This window comes from Oryza sativa, chromosome 1 (genome assembly GCF_034140825.1).
Source record: "Oryza sativa Japonica Group chromosome 1, ASM3414082v1".
NCBI lineage: Eukaryota > Viridiplantae > Streptophyta > Magnoliopsida > Poales > Poaceae > Oryza > Oryza sativa.
Genome location: NC_089035.1, coordinates 32,251,364 through 32,266,540, shown reverse-complemented (window position 1 = coordinate 32,266,540; position 15,177 = coordinate 32,251,364). Strand labels below are relative to the sequence as shown.

Below are 15,177 nucleotides of genomic sequence, written 5' to 3'. Positions count from 1 at the left end.
TTTCGCTGAGATATGGTGGTTGGATCGAGCAATTCAAGATGAGTGCGCAATTAGAATTTTTCCATTGTAGTGATCGAGCAATTCAGATTCAGTGCATTGTACTGGAAATATTCATGAAACCACGCTCCACTCGACCACTCCGGGCTCCCGGAGGCTCCACTAACGATTCTCATGTCAGGATTTCAATTAAAAGTTTGTCATTTCCAATTAAAGGATCACACAATTGATTTAACTTTCAGCTCAAGATTGAATAATCTTTCAGCTAAATTTTGCAATTGTAATTTAAATGGGATGACACGCTTTTTTTTTCCTAAAATGAGGGAGACAATTAAATCCTTCATTGCACAAAGATTCTTGGAGAGAAACCTTTAAACTCAAATCGTCCATGGTATTAGTTTGAGAAAAGGTCGGTGCAGGCACAGGCCAGAATGCTTACTGTCAAGAGAAGATAAGCAAGGCATGCACCGCCACACCGGCAATATGCAGGCAGTAGGCCTCGATCGGTCTGCCGGCCACCAGAAATTAAAGATACTAGTAATTAATCAATACTCTGGCTAGCATGTTATTGATATTCTAGTATAGTTAGCTAATGCTAATGATCCAAGTCAGACATGATCATGGTCCAACGCAGCAGATGCATTGCATATGCATGAGGAGAAACGCCAATGCCTTATCAACTGGTACCTACCGCTAACGATTCCAACATTGCCGCGGCCGGCCGCCGCCCTGTACCTTCCATGTCGGCCAAAAGAACACTTAGTATATATATATCAAGCAAAAGGAGATCGATCGATCGGTCAGTTCATGGATGGGCTATATATCGGTCAGTTCATGGATCGGTCAGTTCAGGGATGTTTGGTACACTTATATAGATTTGAAGGCAACTCCGAGGGATCCACACCCTGCTCTGGATCCCTTGGAGTTGGGTATAACTCTACCAAGTAGAGTTGGCCAAATCTATACCATCCACTGTTTCCTACGGCTGAGATCATGCCTCATCAAATTTACCTAATAAATTAACTCCTCAACATTAATGGTTATAGCTTGAGAGAAAAATTAGTTTTTTCAACGCGCGCTTCCTCTATTTTGATTATGTTCTCAACAAAAAATTAAGTGAAAAACTTTTTGTTCTTAATAACCACGTACAGTCGATCAACTCTAAGCAACAGTATATACCAACACAGTGTTTTCATATATATGCAACAGCGAACCATATCAATATTAATATGTATAATTTTTTAATAAAATAGATGAAGTATGAAATTCTTGTATTAATTCTACAATTCTATAGTAAAAAAAAAATCCTGTGACATGTTGTTGATGCAAGTTTATTTGTTGCACGGTTAATTACTTGTTTTAAGTATATATTAATGTTAACATGGCTTAATCTTAGCCGTTGAGGTACACGGAATGGCACAAATCATGGCAACTCCACCTGATAGAGTTGTAGCCAACTCTAGGGGATCTAGACCCCGCCTAGCTAGCTATACTATAGGCGTTCACTTTGATACCATTTTTAACCTTACCAAATTTCGATAAAGTTTCCAAAAAAATGGCTATATTTAGTTTGCTGCCAAATTTTAGTAATTATATAAGAAATCCTGCCAAAATTTGGCACGTTGCCAAAATTTTGGCAACTATACTAAAATTTTTGGTAATGCCAAAATTTGGTAAGGTTTTTTTTCATCAAAGTGAACCGGCCCTATATTATCCAGGGCGGCATTTTATAGTACACTAAGTCTGCATGTGGTACATATGTCCAAGAATTCGAGATACTGATGATCGATTAAAATGCTAACCCGGATATGACGAAGATACTGAAGATCATTTAAAATGCTCTGCGCAATATGGTGACAGATAAAGAGAAAATATGCAAATATCATCAGATATGCAATGCAAAAAAAAAAACGTTTTTTATGTTGCAAATTGCAGGAAAACTGGCCCGGTCTATCATGACGCACAGCCTGCTCAGCGGAAGCCGTCGCGCGCTTTCCTTGCAGTTTCGGCCCGATGCACCGCCACGCGTATTTCCGGCCCAAACCAGCCCAACTGCAAGCGCGCTCGGGCAGATACCCCCCGGTGAGGAGCCCATCGCAACGTCGCCGCGCGCTCGTTTGCGATTCTTCCTTCCCCTCTTCTGCCGCTGCTGCCACGCGCCGCCTCGACGCCGCCCCGCCTGCTGCGGCGCCGCCGGTCGCCGGGGCGCGCGATTAGCTGTGCGCACCGCGAGCATCTCGTGCCCGTGACGGCACGCCTTTGGCCTTCGCCGGCGCGCCAGGAGTGACACGCCGCTGTCCCCCCCATGCCGCACCCGGCACCCGCTCGACGGAATGCCGAGCCCGAGTCCGAGCGCGCCGCCCTCCGCTTCCCTCTTCAACTCCCTCATCGCGTCCCGCGCCCGCGCCGGCCGCGCCGCCGAGGGCTTTGCGCTCCTCGCGCGCATGCTCGCCGCGGGCGTCGCCCCGACGGCGTTCACCTTCGCGCCGATCCTCTCCTCGCCTTCGGCCGGCGCCCGCTGCGCGGCGCAGCTGCACCCTCACATCCTCAAGAGCGGGCTGCTCCACAGCGACCCCTACTCCGGGACATCGCTGGTGGGGTTCTTTGGGCGGAATGGCCGGTTTGATGATGCACTCAGGTTGTTCGGCGAAATGCCTGTGCGGAGCGTCGTCACCTGGAACTGTCTCATCTCTTCGTTTGCGCAGCATGGACGTGCCTGCGATGCTGTGATCTGGTTCAGGGCGCTGGTTCGAAGCGGTAACAGCGTGTCTGATGGCTCTCTTGTGGCAGTACTTCCTGCTTTTGGCACACCAGAGCAAGTTCATGGGCTTGTGAAGAAAATTGCGATAGATTCCTTCTCAACAGTTGCAAACTCATTGCTGAATTCATACTGTACTCACAGTTCCACGTCTTTGGCAGAGAATCTGTTTAGTGAGTTCATGTTCAGAGACGTGGTTTCTTGGAATACAATGATCATTGCCTTCGCTAGGAGAAGCTTGCCTCAGAGAGCCCTTGAATTTTTCTGGATGATGGAAGGTTGGAGTGTTTTGCCCAATGAAATAACATTTAGCAGTGTAATTTATGCCTGCACCAGTATAAATGGACATGAACATGGGAAGTCCATTCATGCAAAAGTTATCAAACACAATCTCAATACGAGACCATTTGTGAACACTTCACTGTTTGATTTCTATTCAAAATGTGGTTGTACGAAGGATGCTCACAAAGTTCTTGAAGAAGCTCCTGAGGATAGCACCACACGTTGGAATGGACTGATTTCTTGTCACTCAGATACTGATGTTCCAACGTCGTTTTTTATTCTGAGAGAGATGTTGCGATCTGGTGTTATGCCAAACGAGGTTAGTTTGTCTTCTTTGCTCAAGGACCCATCAGTATTCGATCTGTTGCAGATTCACTCGTTGGTAACAAGATTGGGTTACGACGGCTATGACTATGTCTCAAGTGCCATTATATCTTCATATGCTTCACATGAAATGGTTTCTGATGCTTTGGCTTATGGGGGTATGTTAGATCCTGACTCCTGTGCTGTCTCCATGAATGTTTTAGCTGGGGTATATAACAGAGTCCGCATGTATGACGAAGCGAAGAAGCTACTTTTACATCAGGGATGTAATGACACTGTTTCATGGAGCATACTTATCACTGCTTGTGCAAGGAATGGTGATTATGCTGAAGCTCTTAAATTTTTCGAACTGATGAGAATTTTGGGGCATCATTTTGATAGCTATGTATCTGTGAGCCTGCTAAGCATTTGTACAAAGTCTAATAGCCTTGTTCTTGGTAGGTTGCTTCATGGGCTTATCATCAAGACCAATTCTGGTTGCTTAGATACTTATGTTCATAATATGTTGCTAGATATGTATGCTAAGTGCGGTAGAATTGAAGAATGTCTGAAAGCCTTTAAGGAAATGGAAGATAGGAACATTATCTCCTGGACAGCTATAATTTCTGGCCTTGCACTTAATGGTTTTTCTCGTAAGGCCCTGGCATGGTTTAAAGCCATGGAAGAGGATGGCTTCAAACCTGACAAGGTAGCAATTACAGCAGTCCTTTCAGCTTGTAGGCATGGTGGACTGGTGCATGAAGGAATGAATATATTCAGACATATGAAGTCTGAATATTCAATCGAGCCTGAGATGGAGCATTACATTTGTGTGGTGGACATGCTATGCAAGTGTGGTCATTTGAAGGAAGCTGAGGTTGTGATTAGAGGCATGCCATTCCAACCAAGTGCTGTCGTATGGCGCACATTCCTCCAAGGTTGCCAGACATACGGTATGATAGATACTCAAGTACTTAGCTAGCAAATCTGTCATACAAAGTTTGGTTATTTAAAGGAAGCTGAAATTGTTTGTAAAGGCATGCATTTCCAACCAAGGCCTGTCATATGGTCACATTTCTCCAAGGTTGCCAAACAGATTCACAAATATTTAGCTAGCAATGTTTCAGGTGAAGTTGCATTTGATAAACAATGGAGGTGCGCCTTTTCTTTTTTACATTGACTCGCCAGTTTACCGTATATCACTTCAACATTTGGATCATGGTGGATATCAAATTAGTTTTGGTTGATCCTGTACAAAATAGTTAGTTTCGTCTGTCCTGCAGATTCTTTGTTTATATGATCTTGTAATAGATGGTACATAACTACTAGGCATCTTCATTGATCACTCTGCTTCTGTTCCCTGCATCTGCTATGCAAATGAAAATGAGAAGTACTGAGTTGGAAATATCCTAAGCGATCGTTCAGTCACTTATATTCAGGTAATAGATGTAAGGTTAAAAAAAAAAAGAATAACGTCATCGCTTAAGGTTCTAGGTGGATCAATATTTTTACTATTATCTGAAAAAGGTTGCTTTCATCCAGAGAGTGGCAAAAGGTGTGGTGTAAAAGGAACAGCATTGTCGCTTTCGAAACAGATTGCATCTAGTCACTTAACACAGTATGTAGAAAGATTGTTGACTGGAATGATTTCAGTAACTTTTTCCTCTATATTACCATGGAATCTGCTGATTGTGACGTACAACCGACTCAGTTAATTAATATGGCTTCTCTGGTGCGAGTATTTCATCGTGAGATTATTTCATGGTTTTGACGGAATAAAGAGAATTCCTAATTTTTGTCAGTAACCATATGTTTTGACTTTTTGAGGGACGAAGTTACGGATGGATCACTCCATTTCGTATCTCAAACCAAGCAAGTCATACAGGATCGAATTAAAGTCAAATGACCGTATCATTTCTCAGCTAAACAGACACTTAGAACCCGAAACGTGGACTCTGTGTTAACAATCAAGTGGTTCTTATTTGTAATCTCTTGGGTTTGATTTCGACCATTTATCTTATAAAATTCTGCAAGCTGCCTTCTTGCATTATGAGGAGGTCAGACAGCCGTTACATGCAGAGGATGTGGCTAATCGGTTGCAAAGATATAAAGAGCAAATCTGCAACCGAAACATTAACTAACCTTTCGAGGTACTACAGCCTTTTGACGAAGCAGGCACATAGATGAGCAAAATGACATATTGACATATAAATTACATCCAAGCATTGGATTTTATTGGCTACTCGTTTTCCTTTCCACTAAGCACTGTCTACATAGCTACGTAGCGGGCTCGTATACTAATGGTTGGTGATCGAGCATATTTGTTTTGATGCTACAAAGTGATTTGGTCAAAGAATTCTTTTGAATTTTCATATTTTACAATTGCCTTCCATATTACCTATTGTAATGTCTGGTGGCACTAAAAGGTATGGATATCAGTAGCTTCGTATCAAAGTCGAGATTGCAAATGTTGATAGCCAGGGGACCCAGTAATACTGAATGCAGGATTGCAATTCTGAACCAGATTGATTCGCCTTTGGTTTCAGCTCAATATCTCATGCTGTACTTAGGAATTTATCCAGGTAATTTGGCGCCGTACGTGCTGGCGGTACTGCATTCGGCGCATAGCCAGTTCAGCTACACTACTAGTCTTGTCCTTGGCTTTGATTCTACTCAATGTTTACTGTGTGTTTAATTAATTTCTTCCATCTTACCTGTGACATTTGTGAATTCGACAACTCCAAGCACTCGTTGTCTAGGATGCCTAGCTAGCTGACAGTTTCATCCAACAGCAACCTACATGTAGTACAGCCATTGCAATTAGCATACCTCACACTCTAATGCCTAATGCAAAAGCCAAAAGGGGATATATATATCCTCCTCGTCGCAGAAAGTGGCAATGGTGTGCATCATGGTACTGATCTATTACTAGCTAGTAGCAGCACCAGCAATTGTGGTGGTGGTGGCCAGTGGCCACTCGGACGAGGCCAGAAGAAAGGCTACGTAGAATGCGCCAATGCGGTGGTAGTTGAGATTAGTACCGAACTTATCCAAGAAAACGCCCCCCGGCCGGCGCCCTTTGGCCCCCACACTTATATGTTTCTTTTGTAACCGTCGCTGCACTAGTTCCACCGTCTCCTCTACACCCCCTATATAAACACACCTCGCGCCGGCACCTGGCCATGACAACACAAACGAACCTAAGCTAGCTAGCTATAGCTCATCGACACACACACACACACACGTACGTACGGTGAATAATTTCATCGATCAATTGAGATATGGCTATTCGTAGTTGCGTCTGCATTGTGCTCTGCCTGGTCTTGGTGGTCGTCGTGGGGCTCGCGGCCACGCAGGCCGAGGCGGCCCGTGCCTTGGCAGAGTACGCCGCTCCGCCGGGCGGCGACTACGACGACGACGTGGCTGGCGGCGGCGGCGGCGGCGGATTTGGTATCCGTGGACGTCGTCGGCCGGGGAGGTGGAACGTGAGGAGCCTACAGGGCGGCAAGCGGGAAGTGCCGGGCGGCCCGGACCCTCAGCACCATTACTAGACGACGATCCGATATATATATCGAGCATTATTCGTGAAATAATCTCGTCTGAGGCTATTATGATCTCAAAGAAATAATCTCTCTGAGAGGCTTAGGTTGATCGACTGGTGCTCAATAGTTGTACTACTAAACCCTTGTAACTAAGGGTGGCAGCAGGTAGCAAGCAACTTGTGTAGCGGCCGGGTTATTCTTTTGGCAGCAAATAATGTTTTCTCTGCAGCTAGCTATATATATCATCGTAGCATATCCATCCGGCCATCCGGGGAGTAGTAGCCATGCATATGTATACGTACGCTAGCCGCTGCAGCTATCTAGCATATATATTTTGTATACGCTGTAGTTTGAATTGTATTGTTATTACCAACATTGTTGTGACAAAGCTAGCTTCAGCAAATATTTATATATGAATTACGAACGAATGTCAAATGCTAATTGCTGCTTTCGATGTCCCTGCATTGCTACTTTACCATCGAAGATTTGCCAATCCGAATATAATCATCCGTACGGGTGACACATATATATACACGACACCGAGCATGTGGCCATATAAAGGTTCCTTTTAGAAACTTTTCCATCAAAAATTAAGAAAAATATGCGCAACTTTACATAGGTCATGAATCATGATTGTGCCACATTGCAAATAATTAACAAATGGACGACCAGCACGTCATCTGACTGAGAAAAGGGATGAGAAATAATGGCTAGCTCGGTGGAAAAGGCTCTTGTCAAGATCAAAGGGAGAGCGTATAGCTTTTTCGGTCAAAACGTTCTGGCCCTGTTTGGTACAACTCCAACTTCTAAATTTAGCTCCAGGAGTTGAGTTTGAAGTGAAGTTGTAGAGCTACCTAAACCCAGCTCCACAACTCTAGTACATTTTGTGAAAGGGCTCCACCTAACTCTACTCCCAGTTTTGGTGGAGCTGTTTGGCTGAGCTCCAGCTCCAGAAAGAATGGAAGTAGAGCTAGAGCTGTGCCAAACAGGCCCGCCTCGTCGCCGTCGTTGTAGCCTACCAGCAAAACGGCTCGCAGAAGGCCATGACGCGGGCCATTGTTACGGCCTAATGGTTGTGGGCTTCTTCTGCGATGAGGCCCTTCGGGCTTAAATCAGTTAACGTCGTTTCGGACTTTCGATTTGCCACGGAAGGCCTTGCTTCGGCCCAATTTATGGATGTTAGCCTGTGAGCTGACAGTCTTCCGTCTTTCACTAACTTAAAAAACATATCCGTGCGTTGTAACGATGAATATTATTTTATTTGTATTATTGTTAGCAAAAGTATATGGGATTTTTTTTATTTTGATAGTATTGATATCTAGTTAGGAACTCTTATTGGGATGATAGATATATCGTGTACGTTGTTATCTTATGGGATAGCGAGAATTGTGAAGCATATAGGAGTCTGACTCTCGTCCCAAGTTAACATGAATTTCTTACACGACTCCTTCTGTATTTTCAAAAGCGAAAGAACTAAAAACCAATTCAAATACGAACGACATACCAAAGAATCAGCGGAAGCATCGTCAATTTTTATAGTAACTAGAAAAAAAATGTTCGTGCATTGCAATGGTTGAAGGCTATTTTAATTTTATTATTGTTATATGGTTTAGTTAAGGTGAAATTCACCATGGGTATTCACTTGGATATATATTTTTTTAGAAAATCATGAATTGCAGTTAGGAGTCCGATCGTCTCAAGTAATCTGCTTGGATATATATTTTTTCAGAAAATCTAAACATGAGCTACAATTAGGAGTCTGGTTGTCTCAAATTAGCATGCGAGTTTTTTTTAAAGAAATCATTTTGTATTTTCCAAAGCGAACAAACTTAAAAACCGACTCAAATAAGGATATGTATTTCCAAAAACGAATGAACTTAAAAACCGACTCATATATGGATGACATACCAAGGTACCGGCAAAAACATCTTTATTTTTTATAATAGTAGAGATAGAGATGGAAGGAATAAGTTCACCTTGACTCCCTTAACTAGTGGTCGTATTGGATTCGTATTCTTGAACCACAATACTGGATATCCCAAAGTTATGTAACAATAGTAACAATAGTGATAAACTCTAAAATATATTTATATTTTGTATATCTAACAGTGAAGCCAATACCTATATTACAATTGAGCGGTTACCTAAACTCTGTTGGTGTTATAAATACAGTTGAGTTGAGCAGTTACCTGAACTCTGTTGGTGTTATCATGTTGGTGTTATCACTTGATAAAACCAACAGAGTGGTAACCGCTCAACTGTAATATAGGTATTGGCTTCACCGTTATATATATATATAATATAAATAGATTTTCTTTAAAAATAACGGTAAGTGAATATCTGTACTTAGCATGAATATACAACTGATTTTTATAGACTGATTGGACGATTGTAAAAATTTGCAGAGAAAACAATGATTATACCCTTATGTCTTGTTTAGTTCCCAAATTTTTTTTTAAAAACATCACATCGAATCTTTAGACACATACATAGAACATTAAATAGATAAGATGAAAAACTAATTGCACAGTTAGGGGAGAAATCGCGAGACAAATCTTTTAAGCCTAATTAGTCCATGATTAGCGATAAGTGCTACAATAACCCACATGTGCTAATGACGGATTAATTATGCTGAATAAATTCGTCAAGCAGTTTCCAGGCGAGTTATGAAATTATTTTTTTCATTCGTATCCGAAAAACCTTCCGACATTTGGTTAAACGTCCGATGTGACACCCAAAAATTTTCTTTTCCAACTAAGGCCGAGTTTAGTTCCAAATTTTTTCAATAAACTTTCAACTTTTTCATCACATTAAAACTTTTTTATACATAAATTTTCAACTTTTCTATCACATTATTTTAATTCTATCTAAACTTTTAATTTTAACGTGAGCTGAAGAAGACAGTACCGAAGGATAGAATTTCTCCAACAGAGGCGCTGCAGGTTTCCGTCAATGTGAGCGTCCATCTAACAAGCAACCGGGACGGCGACGCCTTTGCTTAATTAACACCCCAGGCGGCCGCAGACCAAACCGACCACCAAGTCGTCATCCTCCTCCCTCCTCTTCCTTCCAGTGCCAATCAACCCAACCCCCGCTTCCCTCCCCCCCTCCCCTCCCTTTCCTTCCCCTCCAAGGAAGCTATCCCCGTCTCGCCTAAACCCTAGCGCGCCGCGATGTCCGGCTCCGGCGTCCCCGCCGGCCGCGGCTCCCGCAGCTTCGACTTCGGCGCCGACGACGTGCTCTGCTCCTACGACGACTTCGCCGCCCCCTCCGAGCCCAAGCGCCCCGATCCGGCCGACAAGGTATTACTTCCTCCCCCCCCCCCCCCCCCGCCCTCTCTCGGCGGCAACCCACCTTTGATCCCTCGTGAATCGTGGTGCGTGATGATCGCGTGCAGAGCTCTGACCGAGGCTTATTGCCGCACGATTTCGCCTCAGCGGTGTCGTATTCCCGTGAATCTATTCGTTCAACTGAATAGTGTGGAAACGGTCCGATGAAAATTGGCTGAACAGCACTGAATAGTTTCAGTTTTTTTTTTGCCCAATTGTAACGTTCACATCGATTTGGTTATAGGCTCGTTGGTACTATGCAGCCATCGCTTGCTATTTCATTTTCTTCCTGACGAATGTGTTATTCCAGCTATGCCTATCTGTTGTAATTCAGAGAATATCATGGATTTATTTTATTGTGTGCATCAAGGTTTATATGGTACCTGCTATACTTGGGATTTTCAGGTCTTATTTTGATTAAACCCACACTGAATTCCTGATGTGCAGTGTAGGTTTGTCTTGAATGGTCAATATAGGCTGGAGATAGTCAATGAGAAATTCATTTAATAAGCTATCAATTGAAATATTCAGTGGGTTATTTCTGTGAGGGCCACTGCACGAGAGAGAAAGATGCCTATAGGATATAGTTTTCAGATAATTTTTTCTGACATTCTGTTGAATAAGATTTATGCAAGTCATGACTATTTGATTCACACGTAACATTAATACCGCCTATAGTTTTCATGTTCAGTAAAATTTTTGTTACATATAAATTAGTGACCATGTGTCCAGGACATTGCTATTCTAGGTAAGGAACACAATCTAATGTTTAGAGAAAAGGTGGATTGACGTTGATTTTGTACTTGATAAGTTTACCTATATGTTCAGTCTGTTTAGGGATTATTGTCTTGCTTATCTATTTGTTCAGTCCATTTATGTTTAGAGATTATTGTCTTTATGGGTGAATGTTGAAAGTCCATTATAGCATTCTGGAAACTTCTGATGACACCCTTGGTGTTGCTGGAGGATGGTATTCTATGTTCTAACAGGTGAAATATAAATAATCACCTGTGGGTTGGTGTGTTTTGGGATGTGTTCTTGGTAGGAGGGACTCCTTGATCCCTCCTATGTAAATATTTCTTTCTTCTTAATGAAATGAAGCGCAGTTCTCCTGCATCGTCCAAAATTATATAAATAATCAAATTAAGCTATTACTGACATAGTTGGAGAGAGCATTACAAAAATCTGATGTATTTGTTTCTTAAAAAATGAAATTTGTCAAAGATATCTGCATTTTTACAAGCAAAATTAATTTAATGATTATAATAGTAGAAATCCTTGTGCTATATTCATCCCTCATTCTTGTACTTGTGCAGCAGGACTTTCACGACAGTAGATTGGGGAGACCATTTGGAAAAGCTTATGAACAAGAGAGTTACGGCAAGGAGGATGTACTTTTTGCTGTTGAGAAGTGCATGAAGAAATATGCTGATAATTTGCTGCGATCGCTTGAGGGAATTACTAATCGTCTTTCACAACTGGAGATCTATTGCTATAAGCTTGAGAGATCCATGGGTGAACTTCGAAGTGATGTGCTCCGTGATGAGACTGATCAAAGATTGAAGTCTCTTGAGAAACATCTTCATGAAGTAAGTAAATCACTATTTTAAGAAAAAATATATTTTGAGACTAGATCCAGTATTTCACATTTTCCACCCTTTCAGTTTCTGCACTGAAGGGGGACAGTTCTTTTGCATCCAGTGTAATTATGATCATGTCATATACTCATCCATATATTATACCCCCTCCATTCCAAAATATGAGCATTTCTGCACGTATTTCAAAATTTATATGCCTATTTGGACATCCCCGCGTGCAGACAAAAATGCTTATATTTTGGAACGGATGGAGTAGCCTTTTGTGTTGATTGACATGTACAGTACATGTTTTCTTTATTTGTTGTGACAACTTACCTTTTCTTTATACTGTGTATGTGATTTTGCTCCTTCGCTTTAAATGCATGCTCCAATTCTTATATGTATTTAAAATACCATCTAGTGAATACATAGGGAAATATTAGGCTTATGTATGTTTAGCCTAGAGGCCCTAATCTCCTAAGTTGTTGTGGTTTTTGTGGGCTATGGTTCTTTAGTATTTTGGGCTGTGATTATTGTTTTTTTCCTTTGAACAAAAAGTACACCATTTCCAATCTCTAAGAAATGTGATGGTGCTATACCACCGTCCCTTTCAGACAAAGGGAGAGATGTCTTCCTGGTCTCTCAAAGGCTGCTCCCTACTGACCTGTTCAGAGGTTAATGCACATAAATGTCCTTCTTGTTTTGTACTTTCTTCTGATAAACTAGTCTTGTTGCCTGTTGTGCACTCGAAGCCTGGAATCCACTCTTGAATATACTCAGTATGTCTAATGTATACCCTGTGACTCAACCAGGATTGGCAACACTCCTCTGTATTTAAATTGGCAACTGTGGTTGATAAATAAGTGATCCCTGTGATGGATCTGTTCTAACATCTTATAAGTTCAGAGTGCACAAATGCTAAGGGTATACATCATCTCATATGTTCCATGCCAGACATGCATCTGTTGAGCCATAATGGCCATTTGGAGTCTTAGGTGCTACCACGAGCTTCAAGATGACACTTATTTAGAATTTGGAGATTAAGGCCTGACCACAAACTTCGAGTATTTCTAGCAAACAGAATATTTAAGTATAGTTCATTCTTGGTATTCATCGAGATTGTCCTGCAGTCTAAAATGACATGCACGTTGCAAAACATTTTGGCTATCACAGAGCTGTTGATGGGCACATGACCGTATCCAAGTTCAGAAGATGTGACAATTTATTATTAACCAACAATTCAATCTCCAAATGTTTAATTTCTTTACTGTTTATGTACTGTATTTTATATCTTTGAGCATTAATTCTCTGTTGAGAAGTTTTCAAGTTTCAACTCTAATCAAATTTTCAAATGATGCAGGTGCACAGATCTATTCAAATCCTTAGGGACAAGCAAGAGTTAGCTGAAACTCAGAAGGAATTAGCCAAATTTCAACTTACACATGACACATCTAAAAAGAAGGAAGATATGCCAACACCATCTTTCCCTGAGCAAAAGACGCTTGAAGAAAAGGCAGATGCACCTGGTCAGCAGCTGGCGATTGTTTTGCCTCATCAGGTGAACTCATCCCTTGCACCTAGAGCTTCTCAACCAGTCCAACAGTACAAAGATCAGACAGTGCAGCAGCCACCTAGCTCTTCTGTACCACAGCAGGACCGTTATGTTCTTAGCCAAGCCATTGTTTACTACCCACAGCGTCAAGCTCCAGGCATTCAGGATACACAGGGGCAGCAAGTACAACCAGAGGTGCAGTACTTGCCAGTAAGGCCTTCAGCAACGCAAGATGTTCCTGTCCATGCTTCATCTCAACAGTCTCAGGCAGCAAATCAAACCCAGCCTCAGTCTTTCCCTCCCTACCAGCAGCAGTGGCCCCAGCAATCTTCCCAGCCGGCTCCTGCACCAGTGGCCCAGCCACAGCCGACTTTCTCGCAGCCATTTCCTCCACCTGTGCAGCAGCCCCAATTATCTAACACTCAGCAGTTTCCTCCACAACCAATGCAGCAGCCCCAACTATCTAACACTCAGCAGTTTGCTCCTCAACCAGTGCAGCAGCCTAATGCTCAACAGTTTCCTCCGCCACCAGTGCAACCGCAGCAATCTAACACTCAGCTTCCTCCTCAGGCAATGCAACCACAACAGCATCCTCCTGTACAAAATCAGATGAGGCCTCAAACTCCACCAAACTACCCTCATTATCAACCCCACCAGTCCTTGAACCCTCCCCCTGAAACTCTACCTGGCAGCATGGCTATGCAAGGACCATACAACACGGTTGCTCCGGCAGCGGGGAGCCGTTCTGAAGTGCCATATTCATACGGAGGACCTGGCATGCCACCACCGCAGCACAACATGCAAAGGCAGCAGCTACCTCCTCCAAGCCAGGGCTCTTTCGGACCTCCAAGTAAGGGGGGCTATGCCGGCCCGCCACAATATGCGCCGCAGGGCAGCTCACATGGCTACAACACTGCATATGGCTACCCCCCAAGTGGTCCTTCAGCAGCCCAGGCACCTCAGATGCCTCCAGCTCCAGGTAATGTTGGTATGAGTCACCCAGGTTCGCATCAGATGATGCGCGGCCATCCTTATGGGGAAATGATTGAGAAGGCAATCACCATGGGATATCCCAGGGAGCAGGTGATGAATGTTATTCAGAGGATGACCGAGAGTGGCCAGCCGATGGATTTCAACACATTGCTGGACCGGTTGAACGAAGCAGGGTCCGGAGCACCCCCTCGTGCGTGGTGATTTCGTCCTGGGTTGGGTTTGGACCTCTCTCCATCCCGGCACGGCGCTCATACGTGTGCAAAGAGTGGTACTATCGTGTAGTAGTTGAATAAATAAGATTTGAAGTGATGCCATCTGTTGACTGTTGCGTATTTGTACGATGTACATATTATACATTGATCTTAATCTTCATGTACTTCCTGCACGTGTACCACCAACTTCTTTGCAATTGGACCATTTCAGCAGATCTGTGCTAATCCAAATTATTGCCAGGTATATTGTCATTTTGCGGTGTGAAATGTCAGGTGATTGTTGCCAGTTGCTACTTGTGTTTTTAAAGTTGCATGTAAATTGTTCCAACTTGATCGAGCATCTTTTACCTGCAGAAGTGCAGAGACGGTATTTTCTGATAGTATATGGGTATTTCCTCTTTTACAGTTTTCACTTTGCTCAATCAAGTTGCGTGACTATGTGACTAATAAAAAAAAAAGTAAATTTTATAAAACTACATGTTTTATGGTCTAAGTTGAAGAAAACAACATACACTTTGATATTTGGCATTTAATTACATATATTTTGGTCGTGTAGTTTCACAAAACCACACTATCGATGAATGGATTCACTCGCGAGATGATGTGGTTGTTTCACATAGGACGAGGACATG

At 42.7% G+C, this 15,177-nt stretch overlaps 2 protein-coding genes across 3 annotated transcripts; both read left to right on the top strand.

The window, feature by feature from the left end:
* The first annotated feature begins 2,101 nt into the window (after positions 1-2,101).
* Positions 2,102-4,685, top strand: LOC9271701 (pentatricopeptide repeat-containing protein At3g58590). The gene has a single exon (XM_015776455.3). The coding sequence runs from the start codon at positions 2,331-2,333 to the stop codon at positions 4,320-4,322; it is 1,992 nt and encodes a 663-aa protein (XP_015631941.1). The 5' UTR covers positions 2,102-2,330; the 3' UTR covers positions 4,323-4,685.
* A 5,328-nt stretch (positions 4,686-10,013) lies between these two features.
* On the top strand, positions 10,014-14,797 carry LOC4325133 (altered inheritance of mitochondria protein 3). Of its 2 annotated transcripts, none has more exons than XM_015765956.3 (3): positions 10,014-10,184; positions 11,531-11,800; positions 13,149-14,797. In XM_015765956.3, exons 1-3 carry the CDS (start codon positions 10,056-10,058, stop codon positions 14,532-14,534), a joined length of 1,785 nt encoding a protein of 594 aa, XP_015621442.1. In that variant the 5' UTR covers positions 10,014-10,055; the 3' UTR covers positions 14,535-14,797. The 2 variants fall into 2 exon arrangements, with proteins under 2 accessions (XP_015621442.1, XP_015621441.1); XM_015765955.3 differs by having other exon boundaries at positions 11,528-11,800.
* Positions 14,798-15,177: the final 380 nt, after the last annotated feature.

What these genes read in the sequence shown, in the direction of transcription:
- LOC4325133 (XM_015765955.3), top strand. Translation starts at nt 10,056, where the DNA reads ATGTCCGGCTCCGGCGTCCCCGCCGGCCGCGGCTCCCGCAGCTTCGAC. An exon ending in GCCCCGATCCGGCCGACAAG is followed by an intron (nt 10,185 to 11,527) that starts GTATTACTTCCT and finishes GTACTTGTGCAG; the next exon opens with CAGGACTTTCACGACAGTAG. An exon ending in TTGAGAAACATCTTCATGAA is followed by an intron (nt 11,801 to 13,148) that starts GTAAGTAAATCA and finishes CAAATGATGCAG; the next exon opens with GTGCACAGATCTATTCAAAT.
- LOC9271701 (XM_015776455.3), top strand. Translation starts at nt 2,331, where the DNA reads ATGCCGAGCCCGAGTCCGAGCGCGCCGCCCTCCGCTTCCCTCTTCAAC.